Source organism: Engystomops pustulosus, chromosome 3, assembly GCF_040894005.1.
Source record: "Engystomops pustulosus chromosome 3, aEngPut4.maternal, whole genome shotgun sequence".
Lineage (NCBI taxonomy): Eukaryota > Metazoa > Chordata > Amphibia > Anura > Leptodactylidae > Engystomops > Engystomops pustulosus.
The window spans coordinates 103,630,412-103,655,423 of record NC_092413.1 but is presented as its reverse complement, the minus strand read 5'-3'; the positions used below and the strand labels follow the sequence as shown (position 1 = coordinate 103,655,423).

Here is a 25,012-nt window from a genome sequence, read left to right as displayed (position 1 = left end):
AGAACTATTGCCCTCCTCTGTGCTCCCTGTACAGAACTAGTGTCCCCCTCTGTGCCCCCTGTACAGAATTAGCGCCCCCTCTGTGCCCCCTGTAAAGAACTAGTACAGAACTAGTGCCCCTCTATGCACCCTGTACATAACTAGTGCCCCTCTGTGCCCCCTGTACATAACTAGTGCCCTCTCTGTGCCCCGTGTACATAACTAGTGCCCCCTCTGTGCCCCCTGTACAGAACTAGTGCCCTCTCTGTGCCCCATGTACAGAACTAGTGCCCCCTCTGTGCCCACTGTACAGAACTAGTGCCCCCTCTGTGCCCCCTCTACAGAACTAGTGCCCCCTGTACAGAACTAGTGCCCTCTCTGTTCCCCCTCTACAGAACTAGTGCCCCCTGTACAGAACTAGTGCCCACTCTGTGCCCCCTGTACAGAACTAGTGCCCCCTCTGTGCCCCTTGTACATAGCTAGTGCCCCCCTTTGTGCCCCCTGTACAGAACTAGTGCCCCCTCTGTGCCCCCTGTACAGAAGTAGTGCCCCCCCTGTACAGAACTAGTGCCCCCTGTACAGAATTAGCGCCCCCTCTGTGCCCCCTGTAAAGAACTAGTGCCCACTCTGTTCCCCCTGTACAGAACTAGTGCCCCCTCTGTGCCCCCTGTACAGAACTAGCGCCCCCACTATGAACCCTGTACAGAACTAGCACCCCCACTATGCATCCTGTACATAACTAGTGCCCCTCTGTGCCCCCTGTACATAACTAGTGCCCTCTCTGTGCTCACTGTACATAACTAGTGCCCCCCTCTGTGCCCCCTTTACAGAACTAGTGCCCCCTGTACAGAACTAGTGCCCCCTCTGTGCCCCCTGTACAGAACTAGTGCCCCCTCTCTGCCCCCTGTACATAGCTAGTGCCCCCCTCTGTGCCCCCTGTACAGAACTAGTGCCCCCTCTGTGCCCCCTGTACAGAAGTAGTGCCCCCCCTGTGCACTCTCTGTGCTCCTTGTACATAACTAGTGCCCCCCTCTGTGCTCCCTGTACATAACTAGTGCCCCCCTCTGTGCCCCCTGTACAGAACTAGTGCCCTCTCTGTCCCCTGCCTCTCACAGTTGATCCTTGCAGCCTGGGGCCAAAGTAAATTACCAGCATCTAGAGAGCTTCAACAGATGTGACAATGGTCTGTTTTGTAATAACGACCTACCCCACATGACATAGATGCTATGTTTCAACGGCCCCAAAACATCTCTATTAGTGACTGATAATGCCCCTAGAAGTGTTTACAAAATATTGGATGACATTTTAGATTAAAAATAGTTCATACACGTCATATAAAACTTTAGTAATGAAAAAAATTATATTTAAAATAAGCAAAAACAAAAATAAAGCCCCATCTACATGGTGGCTGAGTGGGTAGCACTTCTGCCTTGCAGCACTGGGGTCCTGGGTTTGAATCCCATCCAGGTCAACGTCTGCAAAGAGTTTGCGTGGGTTTCCTCCGGGTTCTCCGGTTTCCTCCCACACTCCAAAACATACTGGTAGATTGTGAGCCCCATTTGGGACAGGGGCTGATTTAGCAAACTCTGTGTGCGCTATATAAATAAAGAATTATTATTATGTACACCAACAGATACTATTAGCATACTCACCCAAATTTTTATAGACACAGGGGAGAATTCATGAAGCCACTTTGGCTAGGCTCCTGGCGTAATTTGCCAGATGTCGCTGCTGTTCTGAGATCCGCCGGAGTTGGCCAGAGTTCAGCACCTATCCTCTGTGCATGTAAGCGCGTGTCAAGCGACCAATTTTTTTTTTAAATACCGCCGTTTTTCCAAATCCGTCAGGTTTTCTGATGGCCACGCCCCCGATTTCTGTTGCATGCATGACGGCGCCGATGCACCACAATCCGATCACGTGCGCCAAAAACCCAGGGTAATTCAGGGAAAAACGGCGAAAAAGAGCGATTCGGGCCCTTAGTAAAAGACCCCCATTGTTTTATTTTTTAACGGATGGGTCGCTAGGTGAAAAAATGGCAGGGAGTGGCATGTTAGCCCCAAATGAAGAATCATGTGATTTGAAACAAACGCGGGAAAAACGCACCGAATATACAGGAAAAACACAAGCAACACGCATGTGAAAACGCAAAAACTGACCAAAACGCAGGCAAAAACATGACATGATCCGCAACGCAAAGTGTGAAAGAGGCCTCAGATATTGCGATTTTCATTGGCCTAGAAGTGACGTGAATGAACACGTGATCTGAATAGACTTTTTGAATATTTTAATGAAAATGACAAAATCTGCTACACATATATACTGTATATACTACACCTAATAATGTCCATCTATTCATGGATTAGATACATTGCGCTGAATTTCAGTGACTCGTGAGGTCTCCACGTTGGCCAGGATACAGATAAGGCTCTGCGCTGATTCTGGGGCGGCCTCCTCCATTCCCCGTTGAGATTTGCCGATCCGCAGGCGTTGAACCACCAGGCGGCCTGGTAACGTCCGCTACAGCTGATGTATGCGATATCCCCAAATATACACTGCGGGTGGCAGCCGTCATTGGGCTTATCTGGAGCACTGAAGTTACTACCGTGCTGGTTACTTCCCGGGATTTCTATATTTCCGGCAAAGGCGTCGCCTATATTGTGGAGGTAAATTATGGTAAGTTTAGGGATCCTGCACTCCTACATCTTCACAATGTACCTCCAATTAGAGAACTGATCACAGCCACCTACCTGCTGTCCCAGAGTAAGTCCCAGCTGAGAGTCTATAAAATTTACTTGCATCCCCAATACTGAAAGGGTTGTACTCCGCATACGCCTCAAAACCGGCCAAGTCCCCAATACTGATGTGTAGTTTGGCGGGCCGACATTTCTGCTGTGTTAGCAAATACATGTATCTCAGCCCGAGCCAGTGTTCACCTATAGAGACACATAATATATATAAGTTATCAGAGATTTATCACAGCTATAATAGGGGTTAAAGGGAACCTGTCACCAGGAGTGTGATTTTTAGCTGCTGTCAGGTTGCAATAGCTTGTGTTATACTGATTTTAAAAATACCATTGTCAGGATTCTGAATCATTTCAGTACTATATAAAAGGGTGGCTGTGTCTCCTCATGTATTTTCCTCTCCTTCTCACCATCCCCCTTCCGCCCCTGCCTGCTCAATGCACATGACAGGAAGTTGGGAGTGGGCAGGGAGTTGGATGAGGGTGTAGGAGAGGAGACTGAGACACAGGCTGCAGCTACTCCTTCCCCAGCACACTGCTGGAAGGGAGCCTGGTATTGTGAAGTAAACTTATATAAAGTACTGAAATGATCCAGAATGCTGACAAAGGCATTTTTAAAATCAGCATAGCAGAGGCTATAGAAACCTGTCACCAGCTAAAAATGACATTCCTGGTGACAGGTTCCCTTTACGGGTTCCTTATTCAAGGAGAGCCAATCACAGTCACGGGGCAGAGGGCTTGAGTACCTTTAAGACTTCCGAATCCTTTCTCATAGTATTTCCACGTCTTGTCAAAGGATAATCCATCGTCTCCGTTGTGTTTTTGTATTAATGTCCATCCTCCTTTCTCTGATATTTCACAGAAAACCTGAAAAGGGAAGATATTTAATGTAAAAAAATAAAGAGCTATTTTTTTTCAATATTTGTTTTATTTGATTTTTAGATTGTGTTACCTTGAATGTCCTTTTAGCTCCGCTTGGTAATATGGTGTAGATACCACTGGAGGAATTCTTATTCCTTGTCCAGATCTCTGAGCAATCACGCGCTGTAAACGAGAAATATAACAACAATGGTGACTACTACCTTACTTTTCGGGCTATAAGGCGCACCAGATTAGAAGGCGCACCTTCAATAAATGCCTGCTAAAATGTCTAGGTTCATATATAAGGCACACTGGATTTTATGAATGACCAGCAGGTGGCAGACCTGAGCACAGCTCAAGGCAGCTGTTGTCTGTAAGTATGGTTCATATATAAGGTGCACTGGAGTATAAGGCGCACCTGATTATAAGGATGAATGACCAGCAGGTGGCAGACCTGAGCACAGTTCAAGGCAGCTGTTGTCTGTAAGAACGGGGAGTGGGCAGGGATATATAAGGCGCACCGGACTATAAGGAGCACCTTTGATTTTCTTTGTGTGCCTTATAGTCTGAAAAATACGGTAAGCTGTCACTGTATAAGCCTTTCTAGTCTAAAGTTACACTCCATATTAGAAGCCTTAAAATATGCAGTAAAATTGCATTTAATTTTGAGATGAGATATTAATGTCAAAATTTTTTCTTTGTTTGTCTTAAGCCACACCCCTTTCTAGTGAATCCACACCCTTTTGCCATATAAAATGTAAAACTTATAATTTCATTTATCTTTATTTTTTCTCTTTCTTTCAGTTACATTTGTGACTTGTTTGGGTGCACTGGTGGATTTTTGCACAAATTTGCAACTTCTCCCCCACCCAGAAAAGTTTTATGCGTCTTATTTAATTTTAGAATCACAGAATTTTAGAATCACAGAATTTTAGAATCACAGAACTTTGGTGCATTGGCTTAAAAAAGCACTCCCCCGCTGGTGTAGGAAAAAGATTAGAATGAGGAGCCATTAGAAAATTTGGCGACTTTGAGTTAAATCAAACAAGCCCCCCCCCCCCCTAAAAAAAAAACATGCATAGTAAAGTTAATTTAATTTTTTGCCATGAGATGACGTTTTCTCTGTTACCATTTTTAGGGACGGTACAACATTTGATTATTTTTTGTAAAAAATTTTATGTGTTTCAAAAGGGGCATTTTCGGACATTTTGGCGCTATCTTCTGCTACGGGGTTCACCACTGGGAATTACCATTTTTAGATTTTGATAGATTGGGTATTTTGGGTCCCGACAATATGATTTCAGTTATTTATATCAGTTCTAAGGAGAGGGGGGCGATTTAAGCTTTTATTTTTTTTACTGGATTTTTAGACTCTCTAATGCAGTGGTGGCGAACCTATGGCACTAGTGCCAGAAGTGGCACTCAGAGCCATTTCTTTGGGCACTCAGGCCATCACCCCAGGACAGAGTTCCCCAAAGAGGACCAAATCCACCATATCTTCCTGCAGTCCCAGGCAACTTAAGAGATGCTGCTCTCAGCGCTATTTTAAAGCGACAATTCATTGGCTGTTTGGAACTGCGGGGAAATTGAGAAGGTGTTGACAGAAATGCAATACCTTTTGAGGTCCTCATTCTGGACCCACCATTCCTCTACAGAGAGACCCTGGAGAGAAGCTACAACAAGAGTCTGAATTTGCCCTCCTTCTTTCAACTGTATTGGTTGCCTCAGGCGGCCGATACAATTGAAAGATTAAAAGAACAGGTAACAATGAGTTACTTCTTAAAATGCCATGTTGGCACTTCACAGTAAATAAGTGAATTTTGGATGTTGTTTGGGCACTCGGTCTCTAAAAGGTTCGCCATCACTGCTCTAATGTATTTGAACCCTTGGGGGGTCTAAATGATCCTAACTAGAGATGAGCGAACATACTCGTCCGAGCTTGATGCTCGATCGAGCATTAGCGTACTCGTAACTGCTCGTTGCTCGGACGAGTATTTCGCCCGCTCGAGAAAATGGCAGCTCCCGCCGTTTTGCTTTTTGGCGGCCAGAAACAGAGCCAATCACAAGCCAGGAGACTCTGCACTCCACCCAGCATGACGTGGTACCCTTACACGTAGATAGCAGTGGTTGGCTGGCCAGATCAGGTGACCCTGGGATAGACTAGCCGCTGCCCGCGCTGCTCGGATCATTCTCTGTCTGGATGCCGCTAGGGAGAGAGCTGCTGCTGCTCAGGGAAAGCGTTAGGGTGTTCTATTAGCTTACTGTTAGGCAGGAGTGATTCTAAAAGAACCCAACAGCCCTTCTTAGGGCTACAATAACGTTATAATTTTTTTTTTTTTTTATTTGCAGCTAGTACCATATTGTGAGGAATTAGCAGGGGGACTTGCTACCGTTGTGTTTAGCTCTTAGTGACACACATATCCACCTCAAACACCAAAGTGGGAAAATTTATTAGGGGTTTGAGTAGAATTAGGCACAGTCTGCCAGTTTCTTTTTATTTTACGTTTATTTTTTTCATAACTCAGCGTCATCTCATCTGGCATAGTAGTGTGCTGTAATACTTGGCTAGAAAATAGCCATAGGAGAATACAAACGTCTTAATTACGCCTACAGTAGCGTTATATATATTTGATTTCTGGTTGATCTGCTGGTGGCTGTACTTGCTGCAGTGCATCTACTATCAAATTGGGAGCAATTTGGAGTCAGACTTGCGACCACTGTGTTTTAGTGACGCACATATCCATCGCAAAGACCGAAGTGGGAAAATTTATTAGGGCCCGGGGTTGTATTTCAATTAGGCACAGTCTGCCAGTTTCTTTTTATTTTACGTTTATTTTTTTCATAACTCAGCGTCATCTCATCTGGCATAGTAGTGTGCTGTAATACTTGGCTAGAAAATAGCCATAGGAGAATACAAACGTCTTAATTACGCCTACAGTAGCGTTATATATATTTGATTTCTGGTTGATCTGCTGGTGGCTGTACTTGCTGCAGTGCATCTACTATCAAATTGGGAGCAATTTGGAGTCAGACTTGCGACCACTGTGTTTTAGTGACGCACATATCCATCGCAAAGACCGAAGTGGGAAAATTTATTAGGGCCCGGGGTTGTATTTCAATTAGGCACAGTCTGCCAGTTTCTTTTTATTTTACGTTTATTTTTTTCATAACTCAGCGTCATCTCATCTGGCATAGTAGTGTGCTGTAATACTTGGCTAGAAAATAGCCATAGGAGAATACAAACGTCTTAATTACGCCTACAGTAGCGTTATATATATTTGATTTCTGGTTGATCTGCTGGTGGCTGTACTTGCTGCAGTGCATCTACTATCAAATTGGGAGCAATTTGGAGTCAGACTTGCGACCACTGTGTTTTAGTGACGCACATATCCATCGCAAAGACCGAAGTGGGAAAATTTATTAGGGCCCGGGGTTGTATTTCAATTAGGCACAGTCTGCCAGTTTCTTTTTATTTTACGTTTATTTTTTTCATAACTCAGCGTCATCTCATCTGGCATAGTAGTGTGCTGTAATACTTGGCTAGAAAATAGCCATAGGAGAATACAAACGTCTTAATTACGCCTACTGTAGCGTTATATATATTTGATTTCTGGTTGATCTGCTGGTGGCTGTACTTGCTGCAGTGCATCTACTATCAAATTGGGAGCAATTTGGAGTCAGACTTGCGACCACTGTGTTTTAGTGACGCACATATCCATCGCAAAGACCGAAGTGGGAAAATTTATTATGGCCCGGGGTTGTATTTCAATTAGGCACAGTCTGCCAGTTTCTTTTTATTTTACGTTTATTTTTTTCATAACTCAGCGTCATCTCATCTGGCATAGTAGTGTGCTGTAATACTTGGCTAGAAAATAGCCATAGGAGAATACAAACGTCTTAATTACGCCTACAGTAGCGTTATATATATTTGATTTCTGGTTGATCTGCTGGTGGCTGTACTTACTGCAGTGCATCTACTATCAAATTGGGAGCAATTTGGAGTCAGACTTGCGACCACTGTGTTTTAGTGACGCACATATCCATCGCAAAGACCGAAGTGGGAAAATTTATTAGGGCCCGGGGTTGTATTTCAATTAGGCACAGTCTGCCAGTTTCTTTTTATTTTACGTTTAAGGTAAAAAAAAAATACAAGTTATAACTCTCATTTTCAAAATGTTTAACCCGAGGGCTAGGGGTAGAGGACGAGGGCGGGGACGTGGGCGTCCAACTACTGCAGGGGTCAGAGGCCGTGGTCCTGGGCGGGGTGAGACACCACCTGCTTATGAGGGAGCAGGGGAACGCCGCAGAGCTACACTCCCTAGGTTCATGTCTGAAGTTACTGGGAATCGTGGTAGAGCACTGTTGAGGCCAGAACAGTGCGAACAGGTGATGTCGTGGATTGCCGACAATGCTTCGAGCAATTTGTCCACCAGTCAGTCTTCCACGCAGTCCACCCATGTCACCGAAATCGGCACTCCTCCAGCTCCTGCACCTCAGCCTCCTCCCCCCCAGTCTGCCCCCTCCCAGCAAAATTTGCCATTTGAACCGGCATACTCTGAGGAACTGTTTTCTGGACCCTTCCCACAGTCACAAACCACTTGTCCGGTTGCTGATGAGCAATTTTCCGATGCCCAGGTTTTCCACCAGTCGCAGTCTGTGGGTGATGATGACCTTGTTGACGTAGTGGAAGAAGTGTGTAAAGAGGTGTCCGACGATGAGGAGACACGGTTGTCAGACAGTGGGGAAGTTGTTGTCAGGGCAGGAAGTCCGAGGGGGGAGCAGACTGAGGGATCGGAGGATGATGAGGTGACAGACCCAAGCTGGGTTGAGAGGCCGGGTGAACACAGTGCTTCTGAGACGGAGGAGAGTCCTCGACCAGAACAGGTTGGAAGAGGCAGTGGTGGGGCCAGACGGAGAGGCAGGGCCAGAGCTGGTGCATCAGCGCCAAATGTGTCAACTAGTGAAGCTCCCGTGGCGAGGGCTCCTGCGGCGAGGGCTAGATTTTCAGAAGTCTGGAGGTTCTTTAAGGAAACACCGGATGACCGACGGACTGTGGTGTGCCACATTTGCCAAACCAGGATCAGCAGGGGTTCCACCACTACTAGCTTAACTACCACCAGTATGCGCAGGCATATGAATGCTAAACACCCCACTCAGTGGCAACAAGCGCGTTCACCTCTGGCCGTGCACACCACTGCTCCTTCCCCTGTGTCAGCTGATAGTCAGCCCCCTGCCCAGGACCCTGCCACAAAAACCCTATCGTCACCTCCACGATCCTCCACAGCATCCACCAGCGTTCAGCTCTCCATACCCCAGACGCTGGAGCGGAAACGCAAATATAGTGCAACCCACCCGCACGCCCAAGCCCTTAATGTGCACATCTCCAGATTGCTAAGCCTGGAGATGCTGCCCTATAGGCTAGTAGAGACCGAGGCCTTTCGCAGCCTCATGGCGGCGGCCGCCCCTCGGTATTCGGTCCCCAGCCGCCACTACTTTTCCCGATGTGCCGTCCCAGCCCTGCACCAGCACGTGTCAGACAACATAATCCGTGCCCTGACCAACGCCGTTTCTGACAAGGTCCACCTGACCACGGACACGTGGACGAGTGCTGCCGGGCAGGGCCACTATATATCTCTGACGGCACATTGGGTTAACTTGGTGGAGGCTGGGACCGAGTGTGACCCTGCGGCTGGTCATATACTGCCGACGCCGAGGATTGCGGGGCCTACCTCGGTCCAGGTGTTTGAGGCCTACTATGCCTCCTCCTCCTCCCACCCCTCCTCCACCTCCTCCTCCGAACGACCATCCGTGGGCATGGCGCCATCAGTCGGTAGCTCTAGGCACAGCAGCAGTGCCGTCGCTAAGCGACAGCAGGCGGTGCTCAAACTGCTGAGCCTAGGCGATAAAAGGCACACCGCCCAAGAACTATTACTGGGCATCACGGCGCAGACTGATCTGTGGCTGGCACCGCTGAACCTGAAGCCAGGCATGGTTGTGTGTGACAACGGCCGTAACCTGGTGGCGGCTCTGCAACTCGGCAGACTGACACATGTGCCATGCCTGGCCCATGTGTTAAATCTGATAGTTCAGCGTTTCCTCAAGACATACCCCAATCTGTCTGATTTGCTCACGAAGGTGCGCCGCATCTGTGCGCATTTCAGGAAGTCCAGCACAGATGCTGCCACTCTCAGGGTAGCGCAGCGCCGCCTCCAACTGCCCGCTCACCGACTGTTGTGCGACGTGCCCACGAGGTGGAATTCAACACTGACCATGTTATCCAGAGTTTACCAGCAGCGCCGAGCGATTGTAGACTGCCAGATGTCAACTTCCACCAGAACTGGTAGTCAGGTCAGTCAGCTTCCTCAAGTCTACAATGAGGAGTGGACGTGGATGTCTGATATCTGTCAGGTGCTGAGTAACTTTGAGGAGTCAACACAGATGGTCAGTGGCGATGCCGCCATCATCAGCCTCACCATCCCGCTGCTTGGCCTGTTGAAAAACTCTCTGGTCAGCATGAAGTCGGAAGCTTTGCGCTCCTCACAAGAGACAGGGGAAGAAGATTCCCTTGTTGATAGCCAAAGCACCCTTAGGTCTGTTTCTCAGCGCATATCGGAGGAGGTGGAGGTGGAGGAGGATGAGGAGGAAGAGGAGGAGAATGTTGGCGAGACACAAGAGGGGACCATTGTTGAGTCCTACACTGTTGAGCGTGTATGGGCAGAAGAAGAGGAGTTGGAGGAGGAGGAAATGGACAGTCAGGCCAGTGAGGGGAGTGAATTCTTACGCGTTGGTACTCTGGCGCATATGGCAGATTTCATGCTAGGCTGCCTATCCCGTGACCCTCGCGTTCAAAGAATTTATTCCAGCACCGATTACTGGGTGTTCACTCTCCTGGACCCACGGTACAAGCAAAATCTTTCCACTCTCATCCCTGGAGAGGAAAGGAGTGTGAGAATACATGAATACCAGCAGGCCCTGGTGCACAAGCTGAAACAGTATTTCCCTTCTGACAGCGCTAGCGGCAGAGTGCGTAGTTCTGCGGGACAAGTAGCGAGGGAGAGTAGGCGAGCAGGCAGCTTGTCCAGCACTGGCAAGGGTACGCTTTACAAGGCTTTTGCCAGCTTTATGTCACCCCAGCAAGACACTGTCACCTGTCCCCAGTCTCGGCAGAGTAGGGCTGATCTTTACAGAAAGATGGTGAGGGAGTACGTAGCTGACCATACCATCGTCCTAAATGATCACACAGCTCCCTACAACTACTGGGTTTCAAAGCTGGACATGTGGCACGAACTGGCGCTCTACGCCTTGGAGGTTCTTGCCTGCCCTGCCGCTAGCGTCTTGTCAGAGCGGGTTTTCAGTGCAGCTGGTGGCATCATCACCGATAAGCGTACACGCCTGTCGACTGACAGCGCTGACAGGCTGACGCTTATCAAGATGAATAAAGCATGGATTTCTCCTAATTTCAAATCTCCAGCAGGTGAAGGAAGCTCAACCTGAATAATTTATCCACTCCTCCTCCTCCTCATTTTCCTCCTTCTCCTCCTCTTTCTACAGTAAAGCAGAGGAAACTGGCTGTTTTTTGACAGGGCCCACTGGCTCTAGGTATAGTACTTTATGCATTTAATTTTTCTGGAGGGCCACCGACACGGTCCTCTGTTTTAAACAATTTTTTGGGACTGCCACATACAGGCACTCAATCTATTCCATTTTTCTGGAGGGCCACCTACCTGCTCCTCTGGTTTAAAAACTTTTTTGGACTGCCACATACGGGCACTCAATCTATTCCATTTTTCTGGAGGGCCACCTACCTGCTCCTCTGGTTTAAAAACTTTTTTGGACTGCCACATACAGGCACTCAATCTATTCCATTTTTCTGGAGGGCCACCTACCTGCTCCTCTGGTTTGAAAACTTTTTTGGACTGCCACATACAGGCACTCAATCTATTCCATTTTTCTGGAGGGCCACCTACCTGCTCCTCTGGTTTGAAACATTTTTTGGACTGCCACATACAGGCACTCAATCTATTCCATTTTTCTGGAGGGCCACCTACCTGCTCCTCTGGTTTGAAACATTTTTTGGACTGCCACATACAGGCACTATCCAAATTGAATTGTCTCCATAGCAGCCTCCACACGTTGTCTCCATTGCTACCTCCAAAAGTCGTCCATATAGCTGCCTCCATACATCGTCCCTTTATCAAACGAGGTTTGTCAGGCCGAAATTTGGGTTGTTTTCATGGATTCCACATCAAAGTTGTTAACTTTGTCGCCACCCTGCTGTGTTATCCACAAAATACACTGGCAAACTTTTACCATTTACGGATATTATTTCAGCGCTTCTTGCGCATCTGTTTACATTCCCCTCACCCGCCATATCCTAAACTTATAAGAACGCTACTACACTTGATCTTATACAAAAGGTTCTTAGAAGTGCTGTTTGGGGAGTAGCCTAGAGACAGGGGCTTGGATTGGCGAAAGCTCGCCTAGCAGCGGAGCGCCAGCTCCATGCGCATCATGCGCTTCTTGCGCATCTGTTTACATTCCCCTCACCCGCCATATCCCAAACTTATAAGAACGCTACTACACTTAACTTGGTGCAGGCTGGGACCGAGTCTGACCCTGGGGCTGGTCATATACTGCCGACGCAGAGGATTGCGGGGCCTACCTCGGTCCAGGTCTCAAAGGCCTACTATACCTCCAAATCCTCCCACCCCTCCTCCACCTCCTCCTCCTCCGAATTACCATCCGTGGGCATGGCGCCATCAGTCGGTAGCTCTAGGCACAGCAGCAGTGCCGTTGCTTAGCGACAGCAGGCGGTGCTTAAACTGCTGAGCCTAGGTGATAAAAGGCACACCGCCCAAGAGCTATTGCAGGGCATTCCACATCAAACTTGTTAACTTTGTCGCCACCCTGCTGTGTAAGCCACAAAATATACTGGAAAACTTTTTTCATTTACGGATATTATTTCAGCGCTTCTTGCGCAGATGTTTACATTCCCCTCACCCGCCATATCCCAAACTTATAAGAACGCTACTACACTTGATCTTATCCGAAAGGTTCTTAGAAGTGCTGTTTGGGGAGTAGCCTAGAGACAGGGGCTTGGATTGGCGAAAGCTCGCCTGGCAGCGGAGCGCCAGCTCCATGCCAAGAACCAACTAACATAGTTTTAACTGCAGCACCTTTAATCTACTACTAGTTCACTGCCTCCATACATCGTCCCCTTATCAAACGAGCTGTGTCAGGCAGAATTTTGGATTGTTTTCATGGCTTCCATGTTAACTTTGTCGCCACCCTGCTGTGTAATCCACAAAATATACTGGCAAACTTTTATCATGTACCAATATTATTTGAGCGCTTCTTGCTCACCTCCTTTGGTTCCTCTCTGCTACCCATTGGTTTGAAGCCTGAGTCCATTTAGGGTATGTCGCCATGCCACTCTCTAGCCTTCCGCTGCTGCCTCTGCATGCCGTCCCCTATAGTGTCAGGGTCAATTATTGGATGTTTTAGATGCTATCTAGCTTCATTCTGTCACTCTGTCATGGCCATGCTGTTGGCCATAATTTTGGCATAATGGTGCATTTAAGCAGCCTCAGAGGCATCCATGCATGCTGCCCCTGCTGTTTCCTGTCCATTTCCGTGGTGTTTCCATCCTTTTCTGAGGTTCCCAGGTGTTTGGCCAAGCTTCCCTGTGCAGAGCCTTGGTCCCCTTGAAAAATGCTCGAGTCTCCCATTGACTTCAATGGGGCTCGTTACTCGAAACGAGCACTCGAGCATCGGGAAAAGTTTGTCTCGAATAACGAGTACCCGAGCATTTTAGTGCTCGCTCATCTCTAATCCTAACATATCCTGGAATGCTACAGTATGGCAGTAAATGGGGATTTGCCTACTGATCTATAGCAGTGTGCTACTGACACATGGTTATAGATTGTGCTAGGCCTGAGAACCTAACAATATTAAGGCTCCCCCATGCTCCATGCATTTAAATGCACCCGCTAGCGTGGCCAGGACATTTAAATGGTTAACACCCACGAGCGCTGCCAGCACCGATTGCGGGTGTTAGTGGGTGTTTGCAGCATTATGCAGCCTATGAGCCCTCTTCATACATCACTGCTGCACCAGGATGTATTGGTAAGTTCTGGTATGGTAAGGGGATAAATAATAATTATAATAACAATAATAATAATAATAATAATAATAATAATAATAATAATAATAATAATGTACTCTTACTACCAATAAAAACAAATTAAAAATAAATAAAAATAATAATAATAATAATAATAATAATAATAATAATAATGTGGGTGTAATTGCCCTGTCCCTACTTTGAACCAATATAAACAATTTTTGAATAGCTTTTTTTATGCAGTTATTTCTATACTTTGAATATTTGAATGTTATCAAATGTATTTGAATTAGTATTTCCCATCTTTATTTCAAAAATATTTCCCATACCTGGTTTTTCCGCAGTCCTGTTTACCTGTTAATTCAAAAACAAAATTGATCAAAATTTTAAGCAAAATGTTAAACATGTAAATTGATTTACATTTTTGGAAACTATTTGTTAAGTGGATGTGGTGGTCAAGATTATCTGCAGTAACCAGGCTCAGCCACAGCACAGAGAATGGAGCTGTACTTGAGACTGGGCCTCGACCAAAAGACCATCGTTCTTTTTAATGGACGGCTCACAGATGCACAAAGGTCTCTTTGCACAAGTGCAGTCAGTGGAAATCACTTGTGTACTGAAGAAATCTCCCGACCCGATCCTCCGATCACTGGAATGGACTGACTTGTTGAGGTTGGGGTCGGGAGCACATGGTTTTCACTTTTTAATGGAATTAGTTCCCACAGCTGTGTGAGCGATCCATTAAAAAGTAGAACAGGTCGTAGTCAGAACCTTTTTTCCCGGATCACTAGTAAGTTATAGTTCTTGAGGAATCTTATGAAAAACAGAGGCCTGGTCTGGTGCAAATCGGTCGTAAAGAAAACATTATCGTCCGATTTTTGCATCGTTAATGTGCAGGAGCCTTAATGGTAACAGTAGTAAACATAATGATGTAAAACTGTTAACTTTTGATATAAACTGAAGTAAAACTAAGACAGAACCAATGAGAACACAGATCATAGGTACAAAAACATCCCAAGACAAATGTACTTACCTGTGATAACGCTGCCACAAGCAGGAAACATCCAAAGGTCATCAACCGGAAGAAGCTCATTGTTCCTAGGATAAAACATTCAAGTATTAATAACCAAGTACATGAGCTAAAAGCAAACTATCAGTACAAAAGTAGGAATATGAACACTTATATCATGTACAATTACAAAAAATAATAGAAAAGCCAAATCTAAAAATTCACTGTGTGTATAAATCATTTTTATAATTAATTGTTCCTCAAAAATAAAACTCACACAATCTAAAGTCTATAAATACAGATTTCTCAATTCACTATATACAAGGGGGATGTATCAATAAATGGCGCACACTGCATCGTATGAACCAAACCCCGCCCTGCGGCACCCGTCAGGCCTATCAGAAGGCTCCGCCCCCTCCCCCATATTGTACAATAACACTTCTATTCTATAAATGAAAGTCCACTCTATGTACACTAGGTAACCAAAAATCTATATGTAAGAAATTCAAATTAAAACTCTTGTAAATAAAATTTGAGCATTTTTTAAATTTTGCACCTAAAAAGTCTGGGAAAAAAAATCTGCTTTTGACAAAGAACCAAAATTACACAGACAAACGAGGGGCAAAAAATAGACTCACAACAGGCACAAAAAGAGCAAAAACCCCCGAAGATTTCACAAATGCAGGAAATAAGAAAAAAATTATTGTACTTGATAAATTCAGACCAAATAAATGGCATCTCTGCTCCCTACACTCACCTCTGGGGTTGCGATGTTGAGTGAAGGTGCCGTAGACTTCTCTGTCCCTCCATTATATTAGCCGGGATTAGTGGGCGGTGCCTAAGATGAACCAATCAGACAAGAGGCTAATCTGTTACACAACACATTACAAAACCTTTGGGCATTGGCTTCTCTCCGAATGTTGTGTAAACTCGATGCTGCAGGTGACAGGTAACACAATCCAACTGCTTGGGGGGTCACAAACAGGATTTTAAAAATTCAGTTTCGTCCGAAACTACATTTTTAATGGTTCTGCTCATCACTAATCCCAGGTCCTCTCATCCGCTCTACACCAGAGGCTCTTCCGAGTTCTGCGTCCTGCGTCCTGTTGGATTCTATTAGACCTCCGAAATCTGGCACGGAGAGGGTTGGGGGAATTTTGGTCCCTTATTCTGTAATGTTAAACTTATGGAGTTTTTTTAATTGTGTTTTTCATTCTTTCTAAAAAAAATCTCAACAAAAATGCATAAACCAAAAACTATGGAGTAGTCATCGAGCTATGACAAAGGTTATAGAAACATCAACCCAACATATTTACCATCACTGGTGGAGGTTGTAGCTGAAATCTACACTGGTCTTTGCCATTAAGTGGCACCAAGTTTTTTGAGATGAAATTTTCCATTGTTCCTATAATCCAGACACATTGGGGCACATTTATTTACCCGGTCCAGTCACAATCCCGCGGCGCGTTGTCCAACGAGGATTCGGGTCTGCCTGGATTCACTAAGGTCGTATCCAGTAGGTGTCGCTGGTGCGCCAAGGTCACCTGCTTCTTCCTGGTGCATGTAAGTGCTGATTTTGCGACACAATTAGTTTTTTAAATTCCGCTGTTTTTCCGAATCCGTCGCATGAAAGCCGGCGCCGATGTGCCACAATCCGATCACGTGTGCCAAAATCCCGGGGCAATTCGGCGCAAAATGGAAATATTTGGGAAACCCGACGAAAGTGCGGCGTTCGGATCTTTAGTAAATGAACCCCAATATGTAATCCCAGTGTCCTTATAAATCCTATATACATTCATCCTTACATAAAACATATTACATCACAGATATGTAGGGGGCAGGATACAGCCTGGAGAATACACTGGACCCGTCTAATCCTCATCTAGAAGACTGATGGATGGAAATTCCTACTGGGAAAGAATTCCTGAAAAACAGGTTTGTAGGATTATCACAGCAGGGCACAGCCTGGCAGGACAGTTATAGGGTCATAGTTACATAAAGGGACATCTAGGGAGGATTCATATGTGATGATTTTTTTGGGCAGAGATTTCTGCGATTATCTCATTTATCTGAATGATGACAAAATAAAAAGTTTTTGCCACCAAAAAAAAACACAAGCAGATTCATAAGTTAAATGAAAAAAAAAACCCAGCACAAATATGGTAATAAAATTAAAAAAAAATAAATTTAAAAAAAACTCTGAAAGTTGTATGAACCCAAAGTGGGTCCAAAATTTAACTTTGCATCATCCCACAAAAAACAATCCCCAATTATCAGCCATCATGTACTTAATAGACAATAATTCCAAAACATATGATGGTATCATTTACTTAATAATAAAATGTCATCCTACCCATGGATCACTTCCTACCCCATAGATAGGTGGTGTGAAATGTCAAACTATTATGGTATAAACATGATGTCAGAAACTAAGACAGCACGGCCATCAGCTGGTGTCTGCTGTAGCATACCGCCTTATATGTGGTATATTGCTATATGGGGTATATAATAATAATAATGCATTAAGTTTCACAATAATCACAATTTCATAAAGTTTTATTGTGGACCTTAATATAAAAGTTAAAATGTTAAAAAGTATTTTTTTCTTTTAATTCTCCTTTTATAAATGTAAGGCCAAAAAATCCTATATCATTTACAGGCGGTCCCCTACTTAAGGGCACCTGACTTACAGACAACCCATAGTTACAGACAGACCCCTCTGACTTCTGGTGACCTCTCTGGATGTTACTATAGTCCCAGACTGTAATGATCAGCTGTATAATCCTTGGTCCCATTACAGCAAAAAATGTTTAAACTCCAATTGTCACTGGGGCAGAAATTTTTTTTTGTCTGGATCTACAATTATAAAATATACAGTTTCGACTTACATACAAATTCAACTTAAGAACAAACCTCCGGACCCAATCTTGTACGTAACCCGGGGACTGGCTGGCAGTGTGCCTCAAAAAATGAAGGGAATACAAAAATCCTGGATCTCAATTAATAAAATATTCCAGTTGCGATCCTTTATTAAATAGTGGAATGAGCCGACAACAATAAAGCATAAAAATGATCATTGTAAATCATAATAAATATCCCATGGAGGTCTGGATTTGGAATGATACTCAAAATCAGTGAAAAATAAAATTTCATTCTGATCTAACTTCAGTGGTAATACCTCAAGACAATGGAGGCTCGGTAGTGTGTGTGACCTACACATGCCTGTATGACCTCCCTACAAAGCCTTGGCATGCTGCTAATAAGACTCAGTAGTGTGTGTGGTCTCCATTTTCCTGTATGACCTCCCTACCATGTCTCTGCATGCTCCTGATGAGGTGCAGTAGTGTGTGTGACATCCAGGTGCCTGTGTGACCTCCCTACAACGACTGGACATGCTCCTGATGAGGCTCAGTAGTGTGTGTGACATCCAGGTGCCTGTGTGACCTCCCTAAAACGCCTGGACATGCTCCTGATGAGGTGCAGTAATGTGTGTGACATCCAGGTGCCTGTATGACCTCCTTACAACACCTAAACATGCTCCTGATGAGGCTCAGTAGTGTATGTGACTTCCACATGCCTGTATGACCTCCCTAGAATGTCTTGATGTACTCCTGATGAGGCTCAGTAGTGTGTGTGGCCTCCACATGCATGTATGACCTCCCTACAATGCCTGGGTATGCTCCTGGTGAGCTGCTGTACCTGAGCAGCTTTTGTGGGTTGTAAACCCCACCTCATGGTGACTCTAGAAGTGAGAGCAATGACAAAATACAATATTGACCAAAGTAACTGAGAAAAAAGGATGAGAACAGAGAAATGGTCTGTGGTCACCATCAACAGAACCGCTCGTTTATATGGGTTATTTTGCTGATTACCGATTATTTCTGTTATCTGACTTACAAAAACAGGAGAAATTGATTCACAATCAGTGTTGAATCATAACTGGACAGGTTGATTTCACATAAGTGTGAGTGACCTGGAGAAACATTGTGTTGTTTAGGTGTTCCCTATAATTTTTTGAGCAGTGTATATCATTGAAGCATGGATAGTAATCCGTACTTTTAAACTTATCTAATAGGTCAATTAAAAAACTTTTAATTACTTACATTTATTAATTTTCCATTTTTATAATTAATAGAATACTTTAACATCACATGTTGACATTCAAAAGAGAGAATAGTCTTGAGACGCAGCCAAGGAACAAAATCATAAAAGTGCACAGAAGAAATATCATATGAACTAAACAGTAACAATAACTCAGCGGGAACAAATCTCAAGTAGCAAGTAATGAAATATAATATTTAAGACAATTATAGGACAGAAGACAAGGGCAAAGCAGAGAAGGAAAGGGCAGGGGGACCAGGAACAAACAATATGGGTGAAAAGAAGAATGCGAATTTCGGTTTCTTATAATACTATCTTACGTCTTCATGGGTGATCCCATTGGGTCCAAATTAGGTTAAAACGTTCCACCTGGTTTTGTAGTAGAGCTGTCAGATGTTCTATAGTGCAGATTACATGCTTCTTGGCACGGGAAGGTGGAGCCGCCTGCTACCTATTTGCAGAGATGAGGCATATAGGTAAGGAGGTATACAGGTAATGTGGTAAGGAGATGTAGAAATAATCCGGAGGGGTATTTACAAGATCGTACTGGCCCACCGATGTGTGGGTGAAAGCATCGGTGGGCCCTGACACCTGCCCATCTCAGCCCTGACTCCACCCCTAGTCGCATTGACTCCACCCCTTTTTGCCAGTCATTGTGCGGCTTACCCACATTCCCCAGGAAGACATTCAGTGGATAAAAACTGGACAACTTGAACCAGAATTCTAATACATTTTGCTTTGCATATCCCGAAAAATACAAACTGTCCAGTCACCCATGTGGTGCAGTATTTCCTAATCTCCTACTCCCCCTGGCCAGTGTTTCACTGATAGGGACCCCCCCCTCCCCCCAGCCTCTTCTTTGGCGCACACAGGGAATTCAGCATTTTTTTCTGTGATCGAGTAAAATAAAATAGCAGGACAGTGGGGTCAGAGGTCATAAGCCATGGGCCAGGGTGGTGTTATAGTAGGAATTTAGACAGTGCATATACACAAATCGGTAATGTAAAAATGAATAAAAATAAAAATGCAAATACAATGAAAAAAATAATACAGATGTTGAAGATAAATCACCGTTCTCCATACTCACCCTTTGGTGTTTCGGTGTTGAGTACTATTGCCCCCTCAGTCCCTCTATTATATTAGGCAGGATTAGTGGGCGGTGACTATTATCAGCCAATCAGGCAATAGGCACAATACTCTTTATAAAATCTATGGGCATTAGCACAAAATGTTGCATAATCTTGAGACTTTATATATATTATAAGGTACGGGCGGTCCCCTACTTAAGAACACCCTACTTACAGACGACCCCAAGTTACAAACGGACCTCTGGATGTTGGTAATTACTGTACTTTATCCTTAGGCTACAATAATCAGCTATAACGGTTATCACAGGTGTCTGTAATGAGGCTTTAGTGTTAATCCTGGTTCTTATGACAACCCAACATTTTTAAAATCCAATTGTTTCAGAGACCGAAAATTTTCATTTGCTCAACTATTTGCTCAGTTCAAAAGCTCAACTATTTAAGATACGAGGCTACTATACATGTGAACACTTGTAACGTGATTTACTCAATCAATTGTCCATGCGGGTATTTGTATATCAGAGTTATGATACATCCTTGAATAAACAAACATAAATCTACCATTAGGTGTAACAACAGACTTCTACCAATCCCGCACCACTTTCATGAGAGACACCATACCATCGCTCAACTTAAATTTCAAGTCATAGAACAAGTTGAAGTTCCTAGAAGAGGAGGCAATATCAAAACCCTTCTCCGTCGCTAAGAGGCTTATTGGATCCATGTTTTAGGAACATTAGGAACCAAAGGGGTCAAATCGTGATTACAATCTTAGCAGCATTACATGATATGTTTCACCACACATCATATTATACTTTGAAGGGTCATTTTTTGATTTTATGATTATGTTATATAGTGTTTTTTGTGTTGAATATGTTCTTTGTATTTTTCCCCAGAAACGTAATCAGGAAAAAAACCTGAGGACACTACGTCACACCACCGGAGACTGGATTCCGGTAGGATGTGACGTTAGTGGACAGGATTGAGGTGTTTAATTTGTATTTATGTGTGTGTATCTAAGCTGTTGAATATGGCTGACGAAGGCGAAAACGCGTTCCTTAGCGTCCCTGTGTGAATACAGACGGTCCCCTACTTAAGGACACCCGACTTACAGAGGACCCCTAGTTACATACAGACCCCTCTGCCCACTGTGATCTCTGGTGAAGCTCTCTGGATGTTACTATAGTCCCAGACTGCAATGATCAGCTGTAAAGTTTCTGTAATGAAGTTTTATGGATAATCCTTGGTCCCATTACAGCAAAAAATTTTGAAATTTTGAAAAAAAAAAATGTTGTCTGGAACTACAATTATAAAATATACAGTTTTGACTTACATACAAATTCAACTTAAGAACAAACCTACGGACCCTATCTTGTACGTAACTCGGGGACTGCCTGTATGCTGTAAAATATATTCCAAAATAAAAGATTAAGCTGATGAAGATTGCGGGTGCCAGGATTTTTTTCTTGATTTTGGATTGTGGTATTGTCCTAGCCCAGAGCACCGCTCACCCACAGCGTGCTGTCTACCTGCTGATAACTATATACACACAGACCCCTGATGAAGAAGGCGAAACACGTGTCATGTGGCGCCCCCCCTTGGTCAGCATAGACCTGTGTACGTGTTCCTTGTCCTCTGTTTTTAAGCAAATACCTTGACCGGGTCCATCTTACAGTGTAGTAAGAAAAACTTTAGAAACAAAAAGCTAATTCTCCTTCCTGTAGAGACGTGTAACTTCTCTATAACACATGAGCTCGTGTGACCCGTGTCATTACATTTTATATTTCTGACACTTCCCCCTGAAACTTCAGGGTTTGTACAACAACTTTTTGGTAAACCTTACCACAACTAAATAGAGCAGCTCCTCGGACATGAAGACGTCTCGGAGATGCTCAGGTCATAGATTCATCGGTAAAGCTTGTGGTCTCTTTCGTTGGTTTTTTTAAATTTCATTCCTTTACAAGACTTGGGCAAATGTAACTAATAAGAATCAAGACAAAGATACAAGAGGTAGAGATGGCCCCAGTCTTCTTCTTCTTCATCAGTAAGTGTTACTATTAGTATCGGTTTCTTATCTCCAGCTTTCTGGTTGGTTGTAATAAAAAAAAAAAAGTTTATCCTCTAATTATTAGTTTAGGTCGGGTTTAAAAAAAACCCGTTAAAAACGGTGTGCCCTCAGTTTTATGGTTAATATTATGTACGTTTTTAATGAACGGTATAAAAAGTAATAAAATAAAAGAGCAACATATGTATTTTGTATAACATGGCTTAGTACAGGCAGTCCCCGGGTTACGTACAAGATAGGTTCCGGAGGTTTGTTCTTAAGTTGAATTTGTATGTAAGTGGAAACTGTATATTTTATAATTGGAGATCCAGATAAAATTTCTTTTTGCACCAGTGACAATTGGAGTTTCAAAATTTTGTGCTGTAATGGGACCAAGGATTATCAATAAAGCTTCATTACAGACACCTTACATCTCGTCATTACAGTCTGGGACTATAGTAACATCCAGAGAGCTTCACCAGAGGTCGGATTGTGGAAAGGGGTCCATCTGTGAGTCGGGTGTCCTTAAGTAGGGGACTGCCTGTATACTTTTCTGTGTTCGAATTTTTCATATGTAATCATAGTCTGGGAGAGGTCGATAGCATTTTATAGTTTTGGGTATAACGAAACTGAATACAGGCGGTCCCCGATTTAAGAACACCCGATTTACAGACGACCCCAAGTTACAGATGGACCTCTGGGGAGCTCTCTCTAGATCCTGGTAATTTACTGAACTTTAGTCCCGGGCTGCAATGATCAGCTGTGAGGGGTCTGTAATGAAGCTTTATTGCTAATTCTTGTTCCCTTGACTCCCAATTTTACAAAATCCAATTATCCCAGGGACTAAAAAATAATTTTTCGTCTGGAGTTACAATTATAAAATATACCTGTTCCAATTTACATACAAATTCAACGTAAGAACAAACCTACAGATTCTATTTTGTACATAACCGTTTCCTTGAGACTCCAAAAGATTTTTTTAATTAGAAAATTGAAAATAATTAATATTATTGAATAATTATAATAATAATTCCTTCATTTATATAGCGCACACAGATTATGCAGCACAAATTTGGTCCCTGTCCCCAATGGGGCTCACAATCTAATCAACCTACCAGTATGTTTTGGAGTGTGAGAGGAAACCAGAGGACCTGGAGGAAACAAACTCTTTGCAGATGTTGACCCTGGGACTTGAACCCAGGTCCCCAGTGCTGCAAGGCTGTAATGCTAACCACTGAGCCACTGTGTAGTTTTCTGTTATTGACGCAAAAATTTCACCCTCATCTTGAACAACTAAGTGGACGTCACAGACTACACGATAAGACAATGCTCACAGCTTCCTCTGCCTTTGGCAAGTTTTTGAAATAATCAAAGGAAAAGCACAATAAAAATTTTCAAGACATTTTTGATGCAGCTCATGACATGTCACACTTGGTACAGGCAGCTTACACCTCAGAGAAGTTGACTTATTCAACTCAACTTCAACCAAACTCCATGATTCTAGTGCAAATTTATTTTGAAATTGCCCCCAATTGGTTTATATACACTGCACACACTGGAATAAATGGGATTTGCCATGGATATTATTCCTTCAGTGTTGGACTAGAGCCTAGGACCCACCACTAAAATCCAGACTTGTTGCCCACCAATGTACACGTAAATATTACCGGACAACCAATGCTAATTCCTATAACATAACTGACGCACATCTCTTTTGGTGGTTGTAGTTTCTTAGCCCTTGGCTTGGACTGTTATTGTCCTGGGAGACCTGTCAGCAGCTCGCTGACTGGCTCTTGTCTTAATGTTCTTATTATATTCACAACTAAGAGGGAACATGATTAATTGATATAATTATATGAATGGTCCATATAAAAATTATGATGGAAAGTTGTTCCAGGTTAGATCAAATGAAAAGACAAAGGGGCACTGTCTCCGTCTGGAGAAAACAAGGTTTAATCACCAGAGGTGACAGGGCTTTTTTGATATGAGAACGGTCAATGTGTGGAATAGCCTGCCTCAGGCGCTGGTCACAGCAGGGACAGCAGAGAGCTTCAAGAAGGGTCTAGATGCCTTTTTATACCTAAATAACATTGATGGTTATGTTATATAGAATTGTTTCCCCTAAATCCCTTCCTCATCCAATCCCTACCCTTCCTTGGTTGAACTTTTCAATGCTATAAACTATGTAATAGAGATGAGCGAACATGCTCGTCCGAGCTTGATGCTCGGTCGAGCATTAGGGTACTCGAAACTGCTCGTTACTCGGACGAATACTTCGCCCGCTCGAGAAAATGGCAGCTCCCGCCGTTTTGCTTTTTGGCGGCCAGAAACAGAGCCAATCACAAGCCAGGAGACTCTGCACTCCACCCAGCATGACGTGGTACCCTTACACGTCGATAGCAGTGGTTGGCTGGCCAGATCAGGTGACCCTGGGATAGACTAGCCGCTGGCCGCGCTGCTCGGATCATTCTGTCTCTGGATGCCGCTAGGGAGAGAGCTGCTGCTGGTCAGGGAAAGCGTTAGGGTGTTCTATTAGCTTACTGTTAGGCAGGAGTGATTCTCAAAGAACCCAACAGCCCTTCTTAGGGCTACAATAACGTTCTACTTTTTTTATTTTAATTTGCATCTTTTACCATTTTGTGAGGAATTAGCAGGGGGACTTGCTACCGTTGTGTTTAGCTCTTAGTGGCACACATATCCATAGCAAAGACCGAAGTGGGAAAATTCAGTAGGGGTTGGATTTCTATTAGGCAATAACTCAGTGTCATCTCATCTGGCATAGTAGTGTGCTTCCTTTGATACTTGGCTAGAAAATAGCCATAGGAGAATACAAACAGCTTCTTGAAGCCTACAGTAGCGTTCTATATATTTGATTTCTGGTTGATCTGCTGGTGGCTGTAGTTTCTGCAGTGCATGTACTTGCCAATTCTGAGCAATTTGTAGTGAGACTTGCGACCGCTGTGTTCTGCGCTTAGTGGCGCACATATCCATAGCAAAGGCCGAAGTGGCAAAATTCAGTAGGGGTTGGATTTCTATTAGGCAATAACTCAGTGTCATCTCATCTGGC

At 44.1% G+C, this 25,012-nt stretch overlaps 1 protein-coding gene across 1 annotated transcript; it reads right to left on the bottom strand.

The window, feature by feature from the left end:
• Positions 1-2,301: 2,301 nt before the first annotated feature.
• On the bottom strand, positions 2,302-15,613 carry LOC140120522 (fibrinogen-like protein 1). Its single transcript, XM_072139534.1, has 7 exons — positions 15,473-15,613; positions 14,740-14,804; positions 14,036-14,060; positions 3,675-3,766; positions 3,469-3,589; positions 2,727-2,912; positions 2,302-2,629 (listed from the first exon to the last, which is right to left on the bottom strand). The coding sequence occupies exons 2-7, from the start codon at positions 14,797-14,799 to the stop codon at positions 2,328-2,330; spliced, it is 786 nt and encodes a 261-aa protein (XP_071995635.1). The 5' UTR covers positions 14,800-14,804; positions 15,473-15,613; the 3' UTR covers positions 2,302-2,327.
• Between the last annotated feature and the right edge of the window lie 9,399 nt (positions 15,614-25,012).